At 31.1% G+C, this 22,680-nt stretch overlaps 1 protein-coding gene across 1 annotated transcript; it reads right to left on the bottom strand.

Moving 5' to 3' along the window:
* Window positions 1-7,957: 7,957 nt before the first annotated feature.
* On the bottom strand, window positions 7,958-13,107 carry LOC114737035 (acetyl-CoA acetyltransferase, cytosolic 1). The gene is made up of 13 exons (XM_028924932.1): window positions 12,976-13,107; window positions 11,743-11,814; window positions 11,346-11,444; window positions 11,075-11,248; window positions 10,872-10,977; window positions 10,662-10,800; window positions 10,408-10,579; window positions 9,928-10,006; window positions 9,266-9,365; window positions 9,007-9,117; window positions 8,878-8,919; window positions 8,552-8,638; window positions 7,958-8,463 (listed from the first exon to the last, which is right to left on the bottom strand). The coding sequence occupies exons 2-13, from the start codon at window positions 11,786-11,788 to the stop codon at window positions 8,374-8,376; spliced, it is 1,245 nt and encodes a 414-aa protein (XP_028780765.1). The 5' UTR covers window positions 11,789-11,814; window positions 12,976-13,107; the 3' UTR covers window positions 7,958-8,373.
* Between the last annotated feature and the right edge of the window lie 9,573 nt (window positions 13,108-22,680).

Below are 22,680 nucleotides of genomic sequence, written 5' to 3'. Positions count from 1 at the left end.
TGTTCTTAGTTGATTAGTATAGTAGAATGCCTTTAGTGCAGTGTTATTAACCTTGTTTCATAGCTTGATCTTTAAGGAGGAAACATCTTGGAGAAAGCCTTAATGGAAGGATTGTTGAGCCATATATTTTCTCATCTTGTGTGATTTTCACCTAGTTTTGGTTAACCTCTAGAACTTGTCTAGATTCTTTTTCAAAGCTGCATTAATACCTAGGTTTGTGAAGATGATAGGGGCATTCATTTCTAAACCTTTACCCAAACACAAACCACTTCATTTAACCTTTGTTCACCCCTTTGAGCCTTCACTTTCATTTCATTTATTTTTTTTAGCAAGTGTTTTGCATGAGTTACATTTGGTTTTTCATTTTGAAAAGTACATCATTAAAGTCTATATCTTTGCTTTTTGGGTTTGGATGCCAAACAAAAAAAAAGAAGAAAAAGAAATAGAAAAAGGCAAAAAAAAAGAAAATGTTTAGAAAAAGCCAAAGAAAGAAAGTTAAAAAAAAAAAAAAAAGAAAAGAGAAAATAAGTTGCAACAAAAGAATAAATTTGAAATAAGGCATTCCATGGTGGTTTGAAGAGCAATGATTTCTGTCTCAAAAGGTTAAAATCTGCACTTTGGTGTTCTTTTATGATTGTACTTAAGCTCACTTTGAGTTGATACTTTATTACTCATGCATTTCACTTTTTAGTCCATCCATTCATTTGGCCTTGTTTTTCGACATTACAACCCTTCAAGTCCCCTTGATCATGAGTCTAAGGTATGTTAGTGGTGGAGATATTAGAATTTCTACAAGCTTATGGTAGGTGCTAATCTAGGTGGATTGAGTGAAATTTTTCCCATTTGAGAGATGAGTGAAACACTTGTACCCTATGTGAGCTCTATTATGTTTCTCTCCCTTTATCATGTTATGTTTCAAGTGTTAATTTCTTTGCACTGAAGTATTCTTGATTGTTGATTAATTAGGAATAAAGATTACTTGAGTTAATTGCACATTCATGCTTAGTTAGTTTTATGTTTGCTTGCATTGAGTGTCTCTATTAGATTCTTCTTTAATGATGTTTTGCCCAGGAGTGCAAAAGGCTAAGTGTGGGGGAGTTGACAAACTCAATTATTTTTATATATTTTGGTATCTTTTATATGAGTTTTGTCAGCTTAATTGGTCCCTTTTTGCCTTAATTGATTTATTTTGTTTTATTTTGAATTATTATTTTATAGGGGCAAAATTGTCATATTTTGATTTAATTGTGATTAATTGATTTTTGAGGACAATTAATGCTACCTTATCCTTGAATTTTGCTTGCAGGTTCTTGGAAGATTCAAAAATATAAAAAAAAAAAGAAAAGAAAAGAAAAAAATAAATTAAAAAAAAGAAAAAAATAATAAAATAATAAAAGGGGGAGCAAAACGTTGCGTTTTGCTCCACCCCTAATATATATTATTATCTTCTTCAATTAGGAGAAGCAGAGACGCGAAGCGGCGCGGAAAACACACACATACACAGAAGACGCCGAACGGAAGGGAGACACACGAAACAGAACACGCCGAACGGGAGAGAACAAAACCGAAGAGCTGGGCGGCGGCAACGAAAGAGGAGGCCGAACGGAAGCTGAAGACGCACGCCGGACGGAAGCAAAGACGGAAGGCGCGGAGCGGAGGCGCAGCGGGAGAAAAACAGAGGAGGCGCACGCACGAACCAGGAAGCAGACACCAGAACGAAACGGAGGAAGCTGGGGGCGGCGAACAGAGCTGAACGGCGGCGACAGAGCACGCCGAACGAGCTGAACACGGGGGAGACACACACACACGCTGAGCCGGAGAAGCTTGCACGTACCTGAAGAAAAACAGAGCGAACCATTCAGCGTGAACAGTGTTCTTCCATGGGATCCTGTAGCAAAATACTGATTGCAGCGAATTTGATGGCAAACCGTGGCTAATTCCTAATTCTCTAATTCAACAATAATGGCAGGAGCTTGGATCATCAAAGGGGAGTTTTAGTTGCTTTAATTTCCTACTCAATAATTGTTTAACAATTCCTAGGTCTTAGGATAGTTTTTCTAATTGTTGGGATAATTGTATTGCTTAATCTGATTATATTTGGGGATTATTGTGACTGGATTATTGCTTAGTATTTGACATTGGGCTGTTTATAGTTTTGATCTCAATTATAATGTTGTGGTTATGACATTTGTATTGATTTTGGAATTAATATATTGTGATTTTCTAAGGTGGCTTAGAATTTTGGATCATATAGTCTCTTGCTAGCTTTAATTCTGTTATTTTGGATTTAAGAGTTCTAATTAAGCATTGGTTTTTAGCATCCTTAATCCCATTTTACTATTCTGGTTGCAGTTAGTAAGTTGGGATTTTAGGAAAATATTTTGTGGCAACTCGAGGTGGCTCGGTTGTTGGATCAAAAGCTTAATTATAATTCTTAATTCATTGTTTTTAACTCCCACATCTTTTAGAGTGATGATTGCCTGCGTTGTTGAATTGGAGGATTGATTTTTATCAGTGTTATTGTGTCTCTCATTTTCATTTCTTTAATCTCCATTCATTTTAATCACTTTTATATAAAAACAAAAAAAAAAGTATTTTAATTTCAATTTGATTCGTAGTATTTAATTAACAGCTTTTCAAAATTGAAAATCTCTTTTTATAGTTTAGGTTACTTGCATTTATTTATTAGGTTTAATTTCGTTTTCGGCTCCTCAAAGTGAAACGACCCGAGTTGTGCACTATACTGCATTAATTCGGTCAATTTTTGGAGTAACCCCAAAGCGACAATTAAGGGCAGTTCAACTTCAGCCTTCCAAGAAAAAAGAGAAGCCCATCGTCAGAGTAAGAAGCCTGAGAAGAAGCAACAAGAACCTCACCAGCAACTCCAACAAGAAGGCAGGCATGACCAGCAAGCCATCAGAGTCGCCGAAACCAGATAAGAGCAAAGCAGAGGGTTCTACAGGAACAGATAACAAGAGGAGGGCCTAAAGCTAACAGGGACCAACAGTCAGAAAAAGATATAATTTGAGGGACCAGTACTATCGGTTTTAAATTTTAGGGACCAATACCAAAATGGCCCCAAATTTGAGGGACCAAAATTTATATTAACCCTTTTTTTGGGTCCATGTCCAAGTCATATGCCACCTACATGCCAACTCATCGGTTCATGTCCAGGTTATATGCCACCTATATGTCCAACTCATCGGTTAACGGTGTTAACGGCATGTCGGTAAAATTTAACGGTGCCAAGATGCCAGGGACTAACGGTCTGAAACGAACATAATTTGATGGACCAATACCACACATTTTAAATTTCAAGAACCAATACCAAATTGGATTCAAATTTGAGGGATCAAAATTTGTATTAACCCATTAAATAGAGGCTGACAAACATGAATAGTTAAATGGTAATTAATTATAACCTCTCTGCTGTATTCATTGGATGGATTTGGATCGCCACATTTCCCAATGTTAAATGATCAGTTTATGATAATATTGATACTAATAATACGATCAGACGTGGCTGGTAATCTGACATGGAAAGAAAGCAACAACGCTCATGAACCCTTTTGATTGAGACCTTCAACTAATCAACATGACCATATTATCATCATCATCTTTACTATAGCTCAAAATATTAGCATTTCTCCTAAAATTTGTTAGCATAAATCTTCATGTTGCCTGTCTTTTTATTTACTTGATTCGTAATTTTTATTCTCATTATTATTTTATTGATAAGTCATTTTGTAAAAATTTATAATGCAATTATCCTCCTTGATTTTAAATATAGAAGCTAGTTAAAGAGTTTGCTGTGACCTTAAATGTATTGCCTTGATCATTTTTTATTTCTTCTCATACTGTTATTATTGTGATTGCACACACTAATATATGCAATCAATATGATAGTTGTTTAAAAAATAAAATTGCCTTGTTATTAAAAAATATAATAGTTTTTAGCAAGGGGTATTTTAAAAAAAATAATATATTACCTCTAGTCCTTAATATAAGACCCCGTTTAATTTTTATGTTGGTTCTAAATATAAGATCTTAATCCATTTTATCTCTTATATTTACTTAATTTTTTTTATGATAGTACTTCTAATAATTATAGTTTTAACCAAATACTTGATTAGTAAGGATATTTTAGAAAAGACAACACATATTTATTACAAATAACTAACTTAACTTATTTTCTTAATTTCCTCAAATTAGTTAACTGGCTCTTATAATTATAATCGGAAGTAGTATTTTGTATAAGGGTTAAGGTAAAAATTTGTTTTGAATCACTCAAGAGCTATGAGTATCCAAAAGTTTTTTGGAGAACAAATTTGTACCGAAAAGTTAAAATTGTAACAATATTGTCCTGTACTGTCAAAACACTAAAGTTGACCATTAAAACAATAATGTTGACTGTTAATGATTTTAACGATGAGGGTAATATTGTTATGATTTTAAATTTATAAAACAAATTTCCTCCCAAAAAAATTACGGATACCCAACGCTTTTGAGTGAGAACTTCTAAGACAAAATACTTTAATCCTTTTTATAAATAATAAAATTATTTATTTAGCCTATACACTTAGGATTTCTTTTAAAAGATTGATAAATTTTAGAAGTATAAAGCCGTAAACTAATTTTGAGTACTTTGGTTATGTGAATTACTAGAGATGATTTATAAATAGAAGCGCAAAGAGTATTGTGGAATCTTTACTTTGAAATATGTAAAATAAAATAATTGAAATTATGATACAATTTAGAACATGGCAAGTGTTACGATACCAGAAGGTTCGGTGACTAGAAAATCAATTTAAAATTGCATGGCTATTTACGAGAAGAAAATAGAAGTAAAAAAATGGATCCAGAACAACATAATTAGTGTTCCAAGAAAGAAAAATGAGTAGAAAATATATTGAAAACAACGTGGCAGGTATCACGAGAAGAAGCGGGTTAAACTAGTGTATTTTTGCAGAATATACCATGGGGACCAGGGACGACGGGTCCCACGTGTTAGTGCAGAATCAGATTGGCTTGATGTGAGCTCAAGGACACTGTTTGGCACTAAATTGAATATCCCTCCTACTAAAAATTGCAAGCATTAGATCCAAACTTTTTTTTGCTAAAGTATAAGTTTTTTATTAAAGATAATTTTATTTGAGACAATATCGATTACTAAATATAGGTAGGACTAACCCCTTCTATCATAAGACCAATGAAGATGTGAGCTTTAAAACTGACAATGAGATAAGGCGGGAAATAAGGCCTAAATTGGGCTTACCATTGGACAATTGATATCCATCATTATTAGGCCAAGCCAGCTACGTTACATGTTTGGGCATTTGGTCTTAATATATGGGGCCCAATTAATCAAAATTTGCCAAAGTTATGACTGTTATGTAGTACCAATCATTAATATAAAAACTAATTAAAAATTTAATTTTATCATATATATACACACACATATGAAATCTTAATTTAACTTGTCTCTAAAATTTATAATACTTTTTCTAAAATATTTCTATTGATTGTAAAGATTATTATAAATAACCAATTTAGCTAATTTCCTTAGGGCCTGCTTGGTTTGAGGGGAGGGTAGGAGAAGGAGGGGAGGTTTTATCCTCACCTTGTTTGGTTTGATTAAAATGGAAGGAAGGGGAGGATATTTAATGATCTCTTGTTTGGTTCAAGGAGGGGATGGGAGGGATAGTAATAATCAATTTACCATTTTACCCTTACATATTAGTTTATGTTTTTTATTGATATATTATATAAATTAATTTACATCTTAATTTAAATTATATAATTTAATAAAAATTCAATCTTATCATGTTAATATGTGTATTAAAAAATTGGTACAGTAATTTTTTATTCTAATTAATATAATAATATATTTAAAATAATCAAATTAAGTTTATATGCTCTAAGAAAAATGAAATTTTATTCTCTTTAGGCTATCTTTTTTTCCAGCTTTAAAATATATTTAATAAATAATATATTTATAAAAAAAATTAATTTTATAATATTATAATTTTTTATTTTTGAATAAATTTTTATAATAAATTTTTAATTATAATAATGTATTTTTTTATTTTTTTACTTAGGATAATATATTTTTATTTGAAATAAATATTATAATAATATATTTTATGGATAAAAATGAAATATTAAAAAATCTATAAGGATATAATGGTCCAAAAATTTGGCTCCCCTTTAAAAACCCTCCAAAATTTTTAACCAAATGAGGGGAGGGGCTCATTTTCCCTGTCCTCCCCTCCAACCAAACAAACCCTTAATCTCCCAAAGTAAGTTATTTGTTACAATTAACCCAACATAAATTAGTATTCAAAATTCACGGCTTGATGCTGCTCCTTCTCACACGTGGAATCTGTGCCAAAATTGTTGTTCGGGATTTGAACCCCTCATGCTTTATAGCTTGTTTGGTTGGATTACATGTAATTATAATGTAAAGAGCTTGTTCAAATGTTTGGTTGAGTTTATGTAATGTAAACAAGATTACATTTTGTAATGCTGATTACATTAACTGAGTGCATCAGGATTACTTAGGGAGAACTCATGAATGAGGATGCAGACCTGTTATAATTGAATTAAAAAGACGATGTTACCTTTATAATTTTGAAATTGATTTTATTCACCCTTGAACTTCTTTCATGCATCTTGCTTCCCATACATTCACTCTCATCGACTTTTGCCAAACTCCTCACTATTTTCATCTCCAATGAAATAGATCTAACGACCTTCTTCACCTCTCCACCATCAAGAGTATCCCAGATTTGTATCGCCATTTTTTAGCTATAAGCTCAACCAGATCTGCGATGAGGGGGGATGGATGAGAAGCAAAGAATCTTCGTTTCCTCATTCGAACTTTCTTCTACCACCTCTATCTATCTCCTCCACCGTTGTCGACATCACTTATCCCACCGTCATTGATGGCGTCATTAACTCTAGGCCCCTCCTCCACCAAGTCATGAATGTCTCCTTCTCTCTGGCTCTTCACAGCTCACTCTTCATCAAAACCATTCATAGAATACAGATTTATAGGTAGGATATTGATGTTTCTGGTGTTGAGAGATGACGATAACAACTGAAGATGAAGGAAAGCAAGTGACGGCAGGAGAGAAGGTAAAGGTGAAGAGAATGGGAATGGGCTATTTTAGTCTTTTGACCTATATTATTATTAAATTAAATAAATAAAAGTTCAATTTATTATCATCATTTTTAATTTTAATATCAAACCAAATAAACTCATGTAATTCTTATTACATTACATTCCATTCCCTATTATTACATTACATTGTATCCCCTCTAATTCGATGAACCAAACGGACAGTTTATTTTATTGGGCTTCCTGCCCCCATTACCCAAGAAAAAATTTACTCCTATGACCCTAAATATAATATAAATTATATCATAAAATAAGTTTCATATTTAAAAACAGAAAAGTATTAAATACAGTCACACCTTAGATTTGATGCAACATAACCGGGAAAAAAATTGTGTTTAGTGTGAAAACATGGTTTAAAATGTATTATAACCAATTTTACCTGAGATTTTTCCGTACAATCGAGAGATAGATAACAAGGTTAAAAGAACGTGACTTACACGAAAAAAGGCAGTTAAAAAAGATAACCATGATTAAAAAGTGTAATTAACGTATAATTTGAATAGCAAGAGTTCACGAGTCATCTGGCGTTTAATCATATTAGCAGACATACAGGTGTAGATCTAGTTTCAACATTTTCATCTCAGCTTAAAGTTCATGAAATTATTTTATTATGTTTTATGTCCCGATTTTGCTATTAAAGCTTGAAAAGTACTCAGTCCAAAAAAAAAAAGGCTTGGAAAGTACAATAATCTTTACTCTCTCTGTGGGTGTCTTGTTGACTGAATAAATACAGCACATTCACGACATTCTGCTGAAACATATTTCTAAAAATTAGAATGACACAAGAGTCAAACTTTGTAGCTCTAAAACCCCTCCATGTAGCAAATTAATTCTTGCAATGCAGGCATGAAGCCTGAGAGAGAAGTAAATCCTAAGGCTTGACACGCCACTGACTTATTGAAGACAACATATTGCAGATAAAACAGAAATACTATATTGATCCTAATAGAAATCAAACTTTCACAAGATGTAACACCAAATCTAACCTCCCCTTCCACTATTGGTGCTAATAGCAAGTTAACAAGATTCCACCATACATTACCAAGGGGATAAATCTACCAAATATATCTTCTTCCTTGTGATCAAATTCTGAAACCCCAAACTTACCATAAGCAGGAAAAGCTAGTTGAAATTGCGCTGCTTTAAGAGGCAGTTATATAAAATGCAAGACAAACACCAAACTTGGAAAAGGCTTACAGGAGTTCCACAACAAGGGCAGATGCCCCACCACCTCCATTGCAAACACCAGCAACGCCATATTTGCCATTTTTCTGCCTCAGTACCTGCATTATAGTGATAATTGAACTAGGTGAAACTGGATTAAGAAAATCATCTGTCGCAAGATATTTATAGTGATCAACTAAAACATACCCCCAAAAGAGTCACCAGAATACGAGCACCGCTACAGCCAAGAGGATGACCCAGAGACACAGCTCCGCCATGCACATTTACTTTTTCCTGAAAATTAAAATGATTACATCAGTAAAATGCATAAGATGACAATTCAGAGCTAGTAATGACTATGTCGAAACCAGAGAAATATACGGGTGAGCACATAAAAGAATTCATTGCTATAGTCGAGAGAGCTCTTTGTAGATGCCCAATAAAGACAATGCACTGCCTTGAAGTTCCTCAAAATAGAGAAATGCACAGAAATGAATATGCTTACAAGTTTTGCCTAACGACAAAAGACTCACCCCGTTAAGCCCAAGAAGTTTCTGATTTGCAATTGCCACAACCTACAATTGGTAATGTTAACTATTAAAACCGACAGAATAAGTGAATTTAAGAAACTACTTCAACTAAAATATTCACATGATTCCTACCGAGAAGGCTTCATTAATTTCATAAAAATCAATTTGGGAGGCCTCCAACCCAGCATTGGAAATAGCTTTAGGAATGGCAAGAGCTGGAGCTGTTGTAAAGAACTCTGGTGCCTGTACATGTCAATCTCGTTAGCAGTAAGTGGAGCTACTGCACCAACCATGGAAAAGAATGCGAATAATAAAATATTTCTCTTTCTAATTCTAATCCTTCCATGTCCAAAAGTTCTAGTTCGTAGTTAAAATATTTTTTTATTGGTACCTGAGCAGCATCAGCATATCCAGTTATTTTTGCAATAACCTGAAGGCCAAGCTTTAGTGCCTTCTCTCCACTCACCAAAACCAATGCAGCAGCACCGTCACTGTCAGAGAGACTTTTTCTTAGTACAAACTAGGGGTCAAAGAAGCCTAATATTTTCACAATGAGAAGCTAGGGCAGGTCAATAGAAAGAGAAATGCTTGACTAAAGACATACGAAGATTTAGCATTCTTAAAAGTAACCAGAGAGGAAACCACGTAATATATTGTACAAGTAATGATAGCAATTCTGTGACTCAAAACAGTCAAGTTAGTTCATTCACCAGTGGCATGCAATGATATTAGGGAAAACAAAAATAAATTGAGTTGGACTTTCTATGAGATATATACTAGCATGTGTGGGAGATTAGCATTTGCCACTCTCCCTCTATATTCCACCACGTCTCCCAAAATATGGGTTGCAAAATATACGGCTGTCACCAGGCATTCAAGCTCTTCAACATTCAATTTCTAGATTACTTACACATTACGATACTCCCAGCACTTTCTTGTTTAGATCTTAACGTTACGTTACTCCCAAAATCTCACAGTAAACATGAAAGCAGAACAAGATGAACAGGTAAAAGTTGAAGAACAATTCCAGATAAAATGTTGATGTTACTTAACCTTATACTGGAAGCATTGCCAGCAGTAACTGTACCACCATTCTCCTTGAAACTTGGCCTTAGTTTTCGCAACTTGGCAGCTCAAACTAGCATATCAAAATGCCAAGGTAAATCTTTTTGGGAAGAAAAGAGCTAAATAAAATATCTACATTCAAATGCTTATGTGAAGTAGTGAAGAACCTTAAAGTACAGTAAGTTAACAGATTCTGCAACTAATACATGATAAATAGGACTGTATATTTGCAGAAAAAACTTGTGGATTGCAATTTCCAATATTCCAATTAATTATTTGTGTTAATGTCAAAATAAATGTATTTGATAAAGAATACAAGGCAGTATTCTCATGCTTTGAAAATCAATATTCTCATCAAGAGTTCAAAACTCTCTTGAAACTAAAAGTACTGCATAAGGCTTATAAAGAGCCCACAGATATGTATCTTTCTATCATTCTATGTCTCTGGATACAGTAGTGAGTTTTAGCCTGGTAAGAGTTTGACTTGCATGATTACCTTTCCCAGACCCTCATCCTTATCAACAATAGTGGATGGTCTTCCCCTGCCCCCGGAAACCTCAACTGGAACAATTTCCCATGTGAAAGCACCACTTTCTTGGGCAGTAATAGCACGCTCAAAGCTCTGAACTGCATAATTATCCTGCAGACCCAACAGAGACATCAATTAAGATCCAATATGACAATCTTTCTGAATTAATCAATATAGAAATTCTGTTAAGTGCCTGATTATCTCTAGTAATTTCATGTTTATCTGCACATAATTCAGCGCATGTGCCCATGCCGCAGTCATTATAGACATCCCATAAGCCATCTTTCAGCATCCCATCAACCAGAGAATCATGTCCAAGGCGGGATCCTTTCCTGAATTGTCAGTGTGATTCAGTTCAGCATATTTCAATGAATGGATTAAGCACAGAGAAGGAAACATTAACCTTGCTTCTGCCAGATACTTTGGTACATTAGACATGCTTTCCATACCACCAGCTACAACAACATCATTGATTCCTAGCTGAATACTTTGTGCTGCAAGCATTGTAGCTGAAATGACCAAGACAAGTTTAGCATCATTGTTCTTAAAATAATAACAGGCAAAAAGAATAAAATAAAAGGATTTCCATTGCAATAAATTACAGACCTTTCATCCCTGATGCACAAACCTTGTTCACAGTGGTGCAGATCACTGAATTCGGTATTCCTGCCCCTAGAGCAGCTTGTCTAGCAGGAGCTTGCCCCAAATTAGCACTGAGAACATTCCCAAAATATACTTCTTGTACAAGTGATGGATCAACATTGGCCCTTTTAAGTGCAGCTAGATATCAATAAAAAGGATGTGAGGACAAAGAAAAATAGATAATTATCAGAAATTTTAAAACGCTAAAAGCACAGACACAGGATTTGACGCCTACCTTCAATAGCTATAGAACCTAGCTTGGTGGCAGATAAAGATGACAGAGTACCAAGAAACCCACCCATCGGTGTACGGGCAACTCCAACGACGCAAACATCTGTATAAACAAATGAATAAACTAGTAGGATAAATTGAACTATCAAAAGTACAAAAGTTGAGACATTAGAAAATGATCAAAGTTATGGCATCTTTTCTCTTAATTATTACAACTGCTTAAATAAATGTTTACTTAATAACAGTGATGAACAGTAGAATGAGGAGAGCAAAGAATACATGGATTATCATTGTGACATAAAGTTTGAGCAAATGTTACGAATTTTAATATTTCTATTTTGTAAGCCTATGAGTATACTTATATTCATCTGATGGTCCATTTAAACAAGTTTAATAAAGACCTCTAGGCTTTATAGAATCTGAAGATGCTGCTGCCAACGGAGCCATCAATAGAAGAAATTGAATTCTGCAAACTGAAACATAAAAGCAGTGTACTTAGATATGAGAAATAAGATAATATTTCAAATCTCAAAAAACTAACTTCAACGATGATAACCACACCAGCAGCATCATAAACTGATAGGCCTCAAAAATACTAATTGCACTTGTCACAATATAACTTAAGAACTCTAGATGACAGAGAAGGGACCAAAGGACAGTACACAAATTGACAAACATTATATTCAACAATTTAGAAAATCTACAGAGTACTGTTAATTACTAGCTTCTAGAACTTAAGTATGGATTATAAAAGTGATTAGTTCACAAAAATAACAATTTATTACACGTCCCACCCGCTTCAAATATGTGAAGACATATATGGACCACAATAAGAAAGAAATCTCAATTTTATCTTAGATAATTCATTGTTCAAATATCTGGTAAAAAAATAGAAAGTCAAGCATTCTCTTAAACTGGACGAGCTGAGGCTTTTGTGTGTAGTTCTCCTTCCTTCCTTATTTCTCGCTTGCATAATTGTTTGATGAGAAATCTATCATTTTAAACCTTCGAAGATTTCAATACATCAACTTAGTCCGTGAAAGTTTATTATCGTTCATGTCCTAATAACAAAAATTTGGTCCTGTCAAAGAAGCTTGTTGCCATCAATTTGATCTTAGAAAAATTGCAACGATATCAATTAAGTGAACAAACACTACGTATTTTTAAAAATACTAGGAGTAAATCGGTATCAATGATTTTTCAAGGACTAAATTAACGGCGGCAGTAGCTTTCAAGAACGAAATGATCGTTTATCCTTCACATATGATCTCACAAAATTTACTATCTACCACTATGCAGGACTCCCGGCATTTTTCTGAGTAACCAAACAAAATACAGAAACCAAAGCAGCAAACGCAATAGAAGAGAGAAACGCGCAGAAGTTAGACAGATCTAAAACGAAATGAAAATCACGGAACATGCAATCATCAATGCCCCGAACATACCGAAAGTACAAAATCTCTCAAGATAAACAACAAATCTAACTTAATTTCAGCTAAGCAAGGAAGCAAAATGCGAGCAGGTTCGAAAGAAAGTGGAACAACACAAAATGCCAAGAAAAAAGCGCGAGAAATTGCAGACTCTGATTTGAGCCGAAACAAGAAGTAGAATCAGAAAGAAGTTCAAGTGCGTACCTCAGCTTCGGTGGTGGCGGAGGGATGTAAGGAACGAAGACGATGGCAACGAGACGAAGAAAGCAAGAGACGATTCTTCACTTAGTTAGGCGCAGCTGCACAAGCACGTCCGTGGCAGGGCCGCAAAATATATATACACGAGGAATTGCAGGAGCTTGAGCTTTAACTACTGCGAGGCACGAGGGACACGCAGCTTCGTGAATTTACCAACCACCCCAATAATCACAATCTTTTGATTTATACTTTACAAATGCAATGATACTTGCCATCTTATGCAACACTCCATCGGCTTCCAAATTAAAAATATATAATATAAGTTTTAATTTAAATTATCTAAACATTTAATGTATTTTTTTAATATTATTCTTAATTATTTTTATTATTTTTTTGACATATTCTCTTTCATCTTTTTTTCTTATTCATTATAAGGGTATATTCCATCTAGTCCTATATATAAATTTCAAATAATTGAATCATGTTTAACAAATTAGCAGTTAAAAAATAATACATAAGTAAGAAATATATATTGTTTTAAATTTGCCCTTATTTATTAAGAGAGTAAATGAGAGAGGCAACAAATGAAAAAATAATGAAAGAGAACATATGGAGTGATATTAATATGAGAGAGATAATACTAAATACAGTTAACTAAGAACAAAATAAAGAAAAAAAAAGTAATAAATATTTAGATAAACTTAAAAGTAAAGCTTACATTTTGGATCAGACCTCTCTCCAAAAATAAAACTTATATATAAGATTGGAGGGAGTATTTGAAAACAAAAACATAATTCTAACCTATTTATTGTTTTAAATTAATTTTAATTAATTGTTTATTATTCATGAATTAATTATTCGAAACTTATAATAACAAAAAGAATAATTAAATTAAATAATTAGTTGCCGTATAACCTAGCTTGTTTCCTCAAGTATCATAGATTTATAATTATAATTTCTTAATTTGACTCAATTATTATTTGTTACTATTAAACACGTATTTACAAAAACAAAAATTAACAAATATGAGGACTAACTTGCTTACTAATTAATTTAGTTATAAGGCGGTCAATATAACGATTTTATATGATTCATCTCTTGGATGTAAGAACTCATTGAGCTCTAACTTGATCTAATTATATTGTCTATCCCATGACCTTGTACGTGGCCTTGTATTAAAAATAATAATTTTTTAAAAAAAATTTATGATGTAATCGATATCAATGTGATATAAAATCTATGGGATTTAATGTATTGTAATAAAATTTGATCATTATATCAAAAGAATTAATATAAAATATAAATGATTTTTTGGTCATGAAAAAAAGAATCTGTTGTGAATTTTTAATTATAGGCGCATGCAAAGCGTGAAATTCTAGTCAACTCGTTATCTATTAAAGAATGTAATGTTCATGTTTACATTTTATATGAAATAAACTAATATTGATGCAATGGTACATGAATTTAAATATTCCTTTTTTTGAAAAAAATCTTGCCTTAACCTATATATTTAGTGTTTTTATTAAAAAAATATGTTAAAAAATTAATGACAAAAGTTAGTAATGTGATAAATAATACATAAGAAATTCATTGATCCCTGTTTAATTTAAAAATGGGTTAAAGTGTATCTAGCACTTCGAAATATTTTCTTAGGTGCATCCAGCACTTTGAAATATTTAGTGGTGCATTCAGCATCTTGAAATATTTTTCATATGCATCTAACACTTTGAATTTTTTGTTTTTGTTTTAGTGCTAGATGTACCAAAAAATATTTTGGGTACTAGAAGTATCTAAAAAAATATTTTAAGGTGCTAAATACACTAAAAATACTTGTGATACTGAACGCAGTTAAAAAATATTTCAGAGTACTAGATGTATCATAAAATCCTGAAAAAAATACTTTAGAGTATTTGACGCATCTAAATCCTTTAAAAATTACATTAATAGTATAATTTTCTAAGGCTTTTTTTTTTTTTTGCTGGGAATGCTATATAATTTGAAATGAACATATAAGTTTTGCTGGCCAAAAAAAGAAGAAGAACATATAAGTTTTAATTATTGCATTGGTTTTTTAAAATTCAAGGCTTTAATTTTATATAATTTAAAATGAACATATTACATATACGTTTGAGTCACATAAATTAACCGTTGAATTAGGCGCATCCTTTCTAATAAATCATACAAATAAGCAGATAACTATCCATCCGAAAACGACCCCTGTACCTATAAGAATTAGGGGAAATTGTAAAAAAGACTTTGGAATTGTAAAAACGCAGATAGGGACCCTTGACAACTTCACAACTATCTGAAGTTGTTGAAGTTGTCAAAGTCTTTTTTTGCAATTTTCCCTAAGAATTAATTAATTCATTAATTATCATTGACTAATTTTCATCCATGCAGGTAGGATTGTACAAAACAATTAATAGAAGTTGATATTTTCAATCCCTATTCGTAATTTTTTTTGGGCCAACGGAATCCTTATTCGTGATTTAATTCTGGGTTAATTTTTTTTACCAGAAAACAGCAGTCCATTTTATTGATAATCAAAAAGACAGAATACATGTCCCCAGTAGCCGAAGCTGAAGAAAGAAAAAAGAAAGCAGTAAAGCCATGGATACAGCCTAAAAAAACAAGAAATATATAATTTTATATGTCTAGACCTCTAAATTTACTTCAAATTTCATGTTAGTCTTTTAAATTTAAAAAATATGCTTTTAGTTATTTAATATTAGCACCATTATTTGACCGAAAAAATATGAACACCATTGGTTTTTTTATATTTATATGTAATTTTGAACAATCAGTATTAATTTTTTCATATGTTACTTATTTATAATTATAATTTTTTGGGACTTTTTCATAATCTTTCCATTCAACGTGTATTCAGTGGAGCTGCAATATTACAGTCTCTTTTAATATCCAATATTGTAAAAATATCTATTTAATTATTTAATAATTAATTTTTGTTTTAAATGCTCAGTAGAAAAGCCTTACTGTATTTATCTGCAATCTTCAGAAACCCTAAGGTGTGACTTGTGATCATCCAAATTTCCCTCCCAAGTTCCAGTACTCACACAAGAGCCACCTGAGCATTTTCTTTTTGAAAAGATCTAACTTTTGCCTTTTCATTTTGGCAAAGAAACTCTAATTTGATCATACAACATTAAATTCAGAAAATAAATTAATATTTGGCATTCGTATGTCCACTATAAACAATATAGACCGAGAGATGCAGAATTTATGCACATTAACCCTCGGAGGATTGGGGGAGAAGCGTGAGGACGACCAAGTCAATGGAGATCGTTTTTAAGGGTGCCGGTGTTTTTTTCCTCTGAAAAAACTAGTTGTGAGATTAAATTCGGTTGTGAATATAAAATTTTAATTTATTTTATTTCTTATACTAATCATATTTGTTAGAATAAATTTATCTTTGTTTTGCCAATTTAACTAAATTTATCTAATTTATAATCTAATTTATAATTCATCGTGTATGCATATTTAAAAAAAATATCATATTGATTATAATTAATTAATTAAATTAAGTTTTCCAAAATACGTCATGGATCAAGTGACTCTCATATTAATGATTGGGAAGTATATGATTTTTTTCAGTATTTACATATGTTGTCTAATCACGCATAATATTTATTCTATTTTTAAAATATTAATATTAATTATAAACTTATAAGAAAAAATAGCACACATGATTGATTAATTATATATGATTGGAGAACTTTTTATACAATGAATATAAAAAATTTGATTTAAATATTTTTTTTTAAAAAAAACCCGGAAAGAAACGACACTGGTAAAGTCACACGTGCCGACTGTCTGTCCCAGCAATTGAACGTGGAGAGATTCCTGTGGATCCGCAAGCCTGTAAATGCAAAGCGGTCCAACAATTTGAAATCTGATAGCAGTTGAGTATGGCTATGCTAGATATTTTATTTTATTAGTGACGAAAGCGCATCCTTGCTTCTTTAATTTTGCATTAAACTTTATCGTAATTTTTTAATTTTATAAATTTTTAATATTAATTCTAATACTATTAGTTTCTTTATAGAAAGTCATTATTAAAATTTTAAATATTAATAAAATATTTTTTAATATGAGATAGGAAACTCTCAAGTATCATTCTAATGGAAGGGAATTTTCTTACCGGTTCAGGCCGCAAAGAACAAGCTGTTCAACAGGAAGATTCGACAATTGCGGAAGCTTGGTTTGATTAAAGTCCTGAATATTGGAAACAAGTTATAGCTCTTATCTTTGGTAATTATATTGAAGCACAAAATATTAACATATTAGATTTGATTTTCTTCAAAAATAATGATTAGAACAAAAAATAATTATTTGAGACCAATAATATTAGGGGTGTACAATTGAGAAGATACATTATAAAATTAAGAAATTATACTAAAACTTTGTATAAAGTTCACTAGTCGCTATGTAAAAATTAAAAGAAAAAATATTTTCAATTTTTCATGATTTTTTAAAACAAAAAGGAAAAAAAACGAGTTATTTTTTATTAAGCATACATATCTTTTTATTTGAAACAATCTTATTTGAGATACTATGTGATATTAAATATGAACACTTTTTTTAATAAAGATTCAAACCTTAATTTTCTATTCAGAAGAACTAATTATATTATTAAACCCAAACCATGTCCGTATATAAAAACGAGTTGGTTTGGATTCCTACGAGTGAAGCCATCTTCTGGCCTAGCATATAGGAGTTGGGCCTCATAAACTAAAGCTTATTTTAAAACCAACCTTAGAGGCTGTTTAGATAATGTGTTCAAGTTTTAATAGTATTTGGAATAGGCTTTTGTAAGTAATTTTAGGGAGTTTGAAAACTTAAGTGGTAGAAATTTTGTTTCAATTTATATAAAAATATTTGGAAAAACCATATTGAAGGTACCTATACTTTCTCTCAATTTTTAATTTGGTACCTATGTGTTTTTTTTCCCTTTAATTAAACATTTAATTTTATCTTTTTAGCAACATTAGCTCTTATAACTTTGTTCTATTGATATTTTTAGTCTCTACATAAGGATTAATGATGTTAATAGAGAAAAAATAAAGATTTAGTTAAGAACAAAAAACACATAGGTACCAAATTGAAAATTGAAAAAAAGTATCGGCACCTCCAATATGATTTTCCCAAAATATTTTTTAAAAATGTTTTTGGAGGATTTAAAACACCCTTTTAGACTTTCTAGAGATGCATATTCACACCAATTGAGGTTCGATTTATAAAAGCATCCTTGATTGTTATAAAAGGAAAATTATTTTTTCCTCAAAATTTTAGATCACTTATACTCTTCCGGTCCTAAATACAAGACCACTAGTATAAAGGTCTTATATTTAAGACCGGAGAAATACTTTAATCTATCAACTATAATTAGACACAACTTGATTTCTTAATTTATGCCCGCACTTAAAACTCATTTTCTTATATTTTCACATTTAATAATTTAATCTTCATTATACATCACTTGTTTTGAGTCATCAATCAATTGAAGACATTGCTGACAGAGGGTGATGAAATCCAAATGCTCTCTCTTTTTTTCTTTTTTCTTTTTTTGAATTTCTTACTAGATGCACGACTTGAGTTTGAATGCAAGAAGGCAATTTTTAATGACATTAGGGAATTTTTTTTGCCACATAAAATAGTTAGTTGATGACTCAAAACAAGTCATGTACGATAAGAATTAAATTATTAAACGTGAGATGAAGGACCGAATTTAGACTAGTAACAACTTAATAATCGAGTTACATTAAATCATAATTGAAAGAACCAGTCTTATAAGTCAAAACTCAAAAGACGAAAAGATTAGACTTTTCTTGAATTTTTTTTAAAAAAATGATAGTTTAATTTTCAAAATTTTAAAATTTTAATTAAATTTACAAAATTTTAAATATTGATATTTTCAAATGTTGGTAAATTTACAATATTATTATTTAATTTTTTATTTTTAAATGTTGATAAATTTTTTGGAATTTTTTATTTTATTATAAATTTATTAATATTTTTAAATTCTAACTTAGTTATTAAAACTGATTTGAAATTTTATAAATTTAGTTGATCTTTTAGCCAGTGTCTATCTAGAGTGGACAGAAAGGAAGGTAGTGGGGAAAAGAGATGGCAAAGCTATTTGGTTTAGAAAAATGGAAGAAAAAGGAAGGAGAATTTTTGTCTTTTTCTGCTTTCCTCTCCTTCTTTCTTATTCCTCTCAAATTTAACCCATTATGAAGTAATTTAATTTCCACCATTCTTCATGAAATTCTGAAACTCATTTTAGCCCCTTTGGCCAAAATAAAGTTAAATATTATAAATGAAATACAACTATACCCTTGCATTATATCAACCTCACTGGAGTTTTGACTGTTGGAACCCTTGATGTTGGTGGCTGGAGCTTCTTTTGCCAAAGATTTGTTTTTAAAAATAAGGTGGCCAAGAGGGTTTGAACTCATAGTCCCTTTGTAAAGATTCCCCCCCCCCACTCAAAATAATGTGATTAATGGGGTTTGAACCCATGACTTTTTGGTATACAAAATATATTATAACCATCAAGTCATCTAATTTATTTAGTTATATGATGTAAAGAAAAATATATATAACAAAATACATGCAAATGCTCATGTGTAAATGAACAACCAAAATAAGATAATTCAAAACACATATTAGACTATTTGCAAAAGATATGTGGGAATTCACAACTTCATTTTAGGTCCTATAAAGAGAAAAATGAAATGTTAAAGGTTGCATGAACAATTGAAATTAGACAATTGACATTACGAATTAGGCAATTTGTAAAAGATATATAGCAATTCACATTTTATTTAGGGTCATGTTGAAAGAAAAATTAAATGTCAAAGGTTACATGAACAACTAAAATTAGATGATTTACAATACAAATTATGTAATTTACAATAGGTATACATGAATTTAAAACTCCATTTAAGGTCCTGTGCAGGAAAAAAATAGATGTTGAGAGTTATGAGAGTTGTATGAATAACTTAAATAAGATGATTCACAATACAAATTAGACAATTTTTATTTCTTTTATTGTGGATCCTATACTCTAATGATTGAATCAATTTTTTTTTACTGGTTGCAATTTATAATTTTATATACATATTTTTTTATAATAAATTTTAATTGCGCTTGTCATAATTTTACAACACAAATTTCGTCTTATTTTAGTTGTTCATACAACTCTTAATACTTAAATCATTAGAGTGAGAGAATTTGCATTGTAAAATTATGACAAGCACAATTGAAATTTATTAGGAAAGAAATATGCATATAAAATTATAAATTGCAAACAATAAAACAAATAAAAATGCTTCAAATTAGAGTAAGGGATCCACAATAAAAGAAATAAAAGTGTTTAAATTTATTTTGTAAATTGTCTAATTTCAGTTGTTCATATAATCCTTGGTATTTAATTTTTCTCTTCACAGGACCTTAAATGAAATTGTAAATTTCTATAGACCTCTTGCAAATTGTCTAATTTATGTTATAAATTGTTTAATTTCAGTTTTTCATGCAGCTCTTGACATTTAATTTTTCTCTCCATAAGACCTCAAATAGAATTGTGAATTCCCATATACCTCATAAAGATCGTCTACTATGTATTGTTAATTATCTTATTTTAGTTCATTCACACATTTGTATTTGTTTTGTTATATATATATATATATATATATAATTACATTACATGATTAAATGGATTGGATGACCAAATATTTATTGTAACATCACCACTCATCTCATTAGAACCAAAACCAACTATGATAGAAAGGAATAAAACCAGTAAACATACCATATCATGGTTATTTAGAAGTTATCACATCTTTAAGGGGGCTAACCATGATGGAAAGATACTTAACCTCAACTAAGGCTATCATGGTTAAAAAAAAAAAAACTTATCATCTGTAATCAACATATACTATCATAGTACATTCACACGCAAATCATGTTAGGAAAGATTAGTCATAGCTAACATGGTTATAAAACAACACACCTCTAATTGATAAATTATAATAGCAATTTAGATTTGATTACCTCAATCGATATTAACAATAACTAAACTTGCAGAAATTGTTATTATTGTATTATAGATCCACAAATACTTCAATCACATGCAATTTAAGGGCCTCCGGCTTACTACTAGCACTTCAAGCCATTGTCTAGATAAAATAAATCAAAGATAGAATATGTAATATGTTCATTAAAACAAACAAAATAAAAATATGATAGAGTAAAATAAGTTCCAAATAAATGCAGTCCTGATGCGTGGCAATCTACTAAAAGATACTCCCTCCGGTTCAAAATATAAGCTAAACTTTATCCATTACGTTTATCAATAAACTAATTAAAATCAATTTAAAATAATAAATGTGTAAGGCATATATTTGCTTTTCCTAATATACCTGTAATAATGAAGAGAATATATAAAAGATGTAACAAATGAATTAAAGAGTAAAGAGAATATATGCTAGTAAAATTGAAAAAAACTTATTAAATGCTTGGATAAAAGTGAATGTTATCTTATAAAAAAACAACGTCTTTAAGAAAGTTTAGCTTATAATTTGAACTGGAGGGAGTATTTATATATAAATTTAATTAAATTTTAGGAATAAAAATAATGATGTTATGGTTTTAAATTTTTTGGTCTGTCAATAGGCATGGAATCAAATTCTTCATTTGCCATCCTATTTTTGAAAAAAATTCTTTGGCTGGAGGAGCTCTAGCCATCAGTGGCTGGAGCACCAGCTAGCTGGCTACTGAAACTGGAAAAAAAAAATGCAAGGGCATAATTATATTATAGGGTTAAGGTGCATCCAGTACCCCCAAGTATTTTGTCAGGTGCACCCAGTGGCTTAAAGTAATTTATGGTGCAATTTTGCCCTCAAAGTAATTAAAATAGTGCACCGGTATCCCATGCTAACAGATCTGTTACTTTGACCGTTAAATTGATGAGTCAGCACAAGTTTGACCAAAATAATCTGACGTGGCATGTCTAATAAGCAGGTGATGTGGAATTTTTTTGGGGTTAAAGTGCATCCAGCACCCCCAAGTATTTTTCCAGGTGCACCCAGTGGCCTAAAGTAATTTATGGTGCAATTTTGCCCTCAAAGTAATTAAAATGATGCACCGGTATCCTATGTTAACAGATCTGTTACTTTGACTGTGAAATTAATGAGTCAGCACAAGTTTAACGAAAATAATCTGACCTGGCATGTCTAATAAGCAGGTAATGTGGAATTTTTTTTGTCTGCCACTGCTTTGTTTTCTCTGTTCAGTAAATGCTCTCTTCGGCTCTTGGAATTTTTTTCAGAGTAAGAAATTTTTTCAGAGATACTCCTCTGGTCCTATTTATAGGGTAGAGAGAGAATATATTTTTTGGTCCTATTTATAAGGCAATGAGAGAAATTTTTTGTATGGATGTATAAATTTACCCCTCATTTATTATTGTATTGACTTTGTTTATATGAGGTATAATATATATTAAATAGGGATAAAGTTGAAAAGTTATTAAAATTTAAATGAGAGTTAATGAAATTTAAGGTTTTCCTTGATTTGTGTGAAACATACTGGAAGTGCCTTATAAATAGGACCAGAGGAGTAATATTCAGACAAAACAATGGAATTAACAAGAAAAGCCATGTCACCTGTTTATTAGACATGCCAGGTCAGATT

Source organism: Neltuma alba, unplaced genomic scaffold, assembly GCF_004799145.2.
Source record: "Neltuma alba isolate B1F8T4 unplaced genomic scaffold, ASM479914v2 tig00013398_pilon, whole genome shotgun sequence".
Taxonomy (NCBI): Eukaryota; Viridiplantae; Streptophyta; class Magnoliopsida; order Fabales; family Fabaceae; genus Neltuma; species Neltuma alba.
Note: the sequence above shows the minus strand (reverse complement) of the source record. Positions and strands in the feature narration are given on the sequence as shown.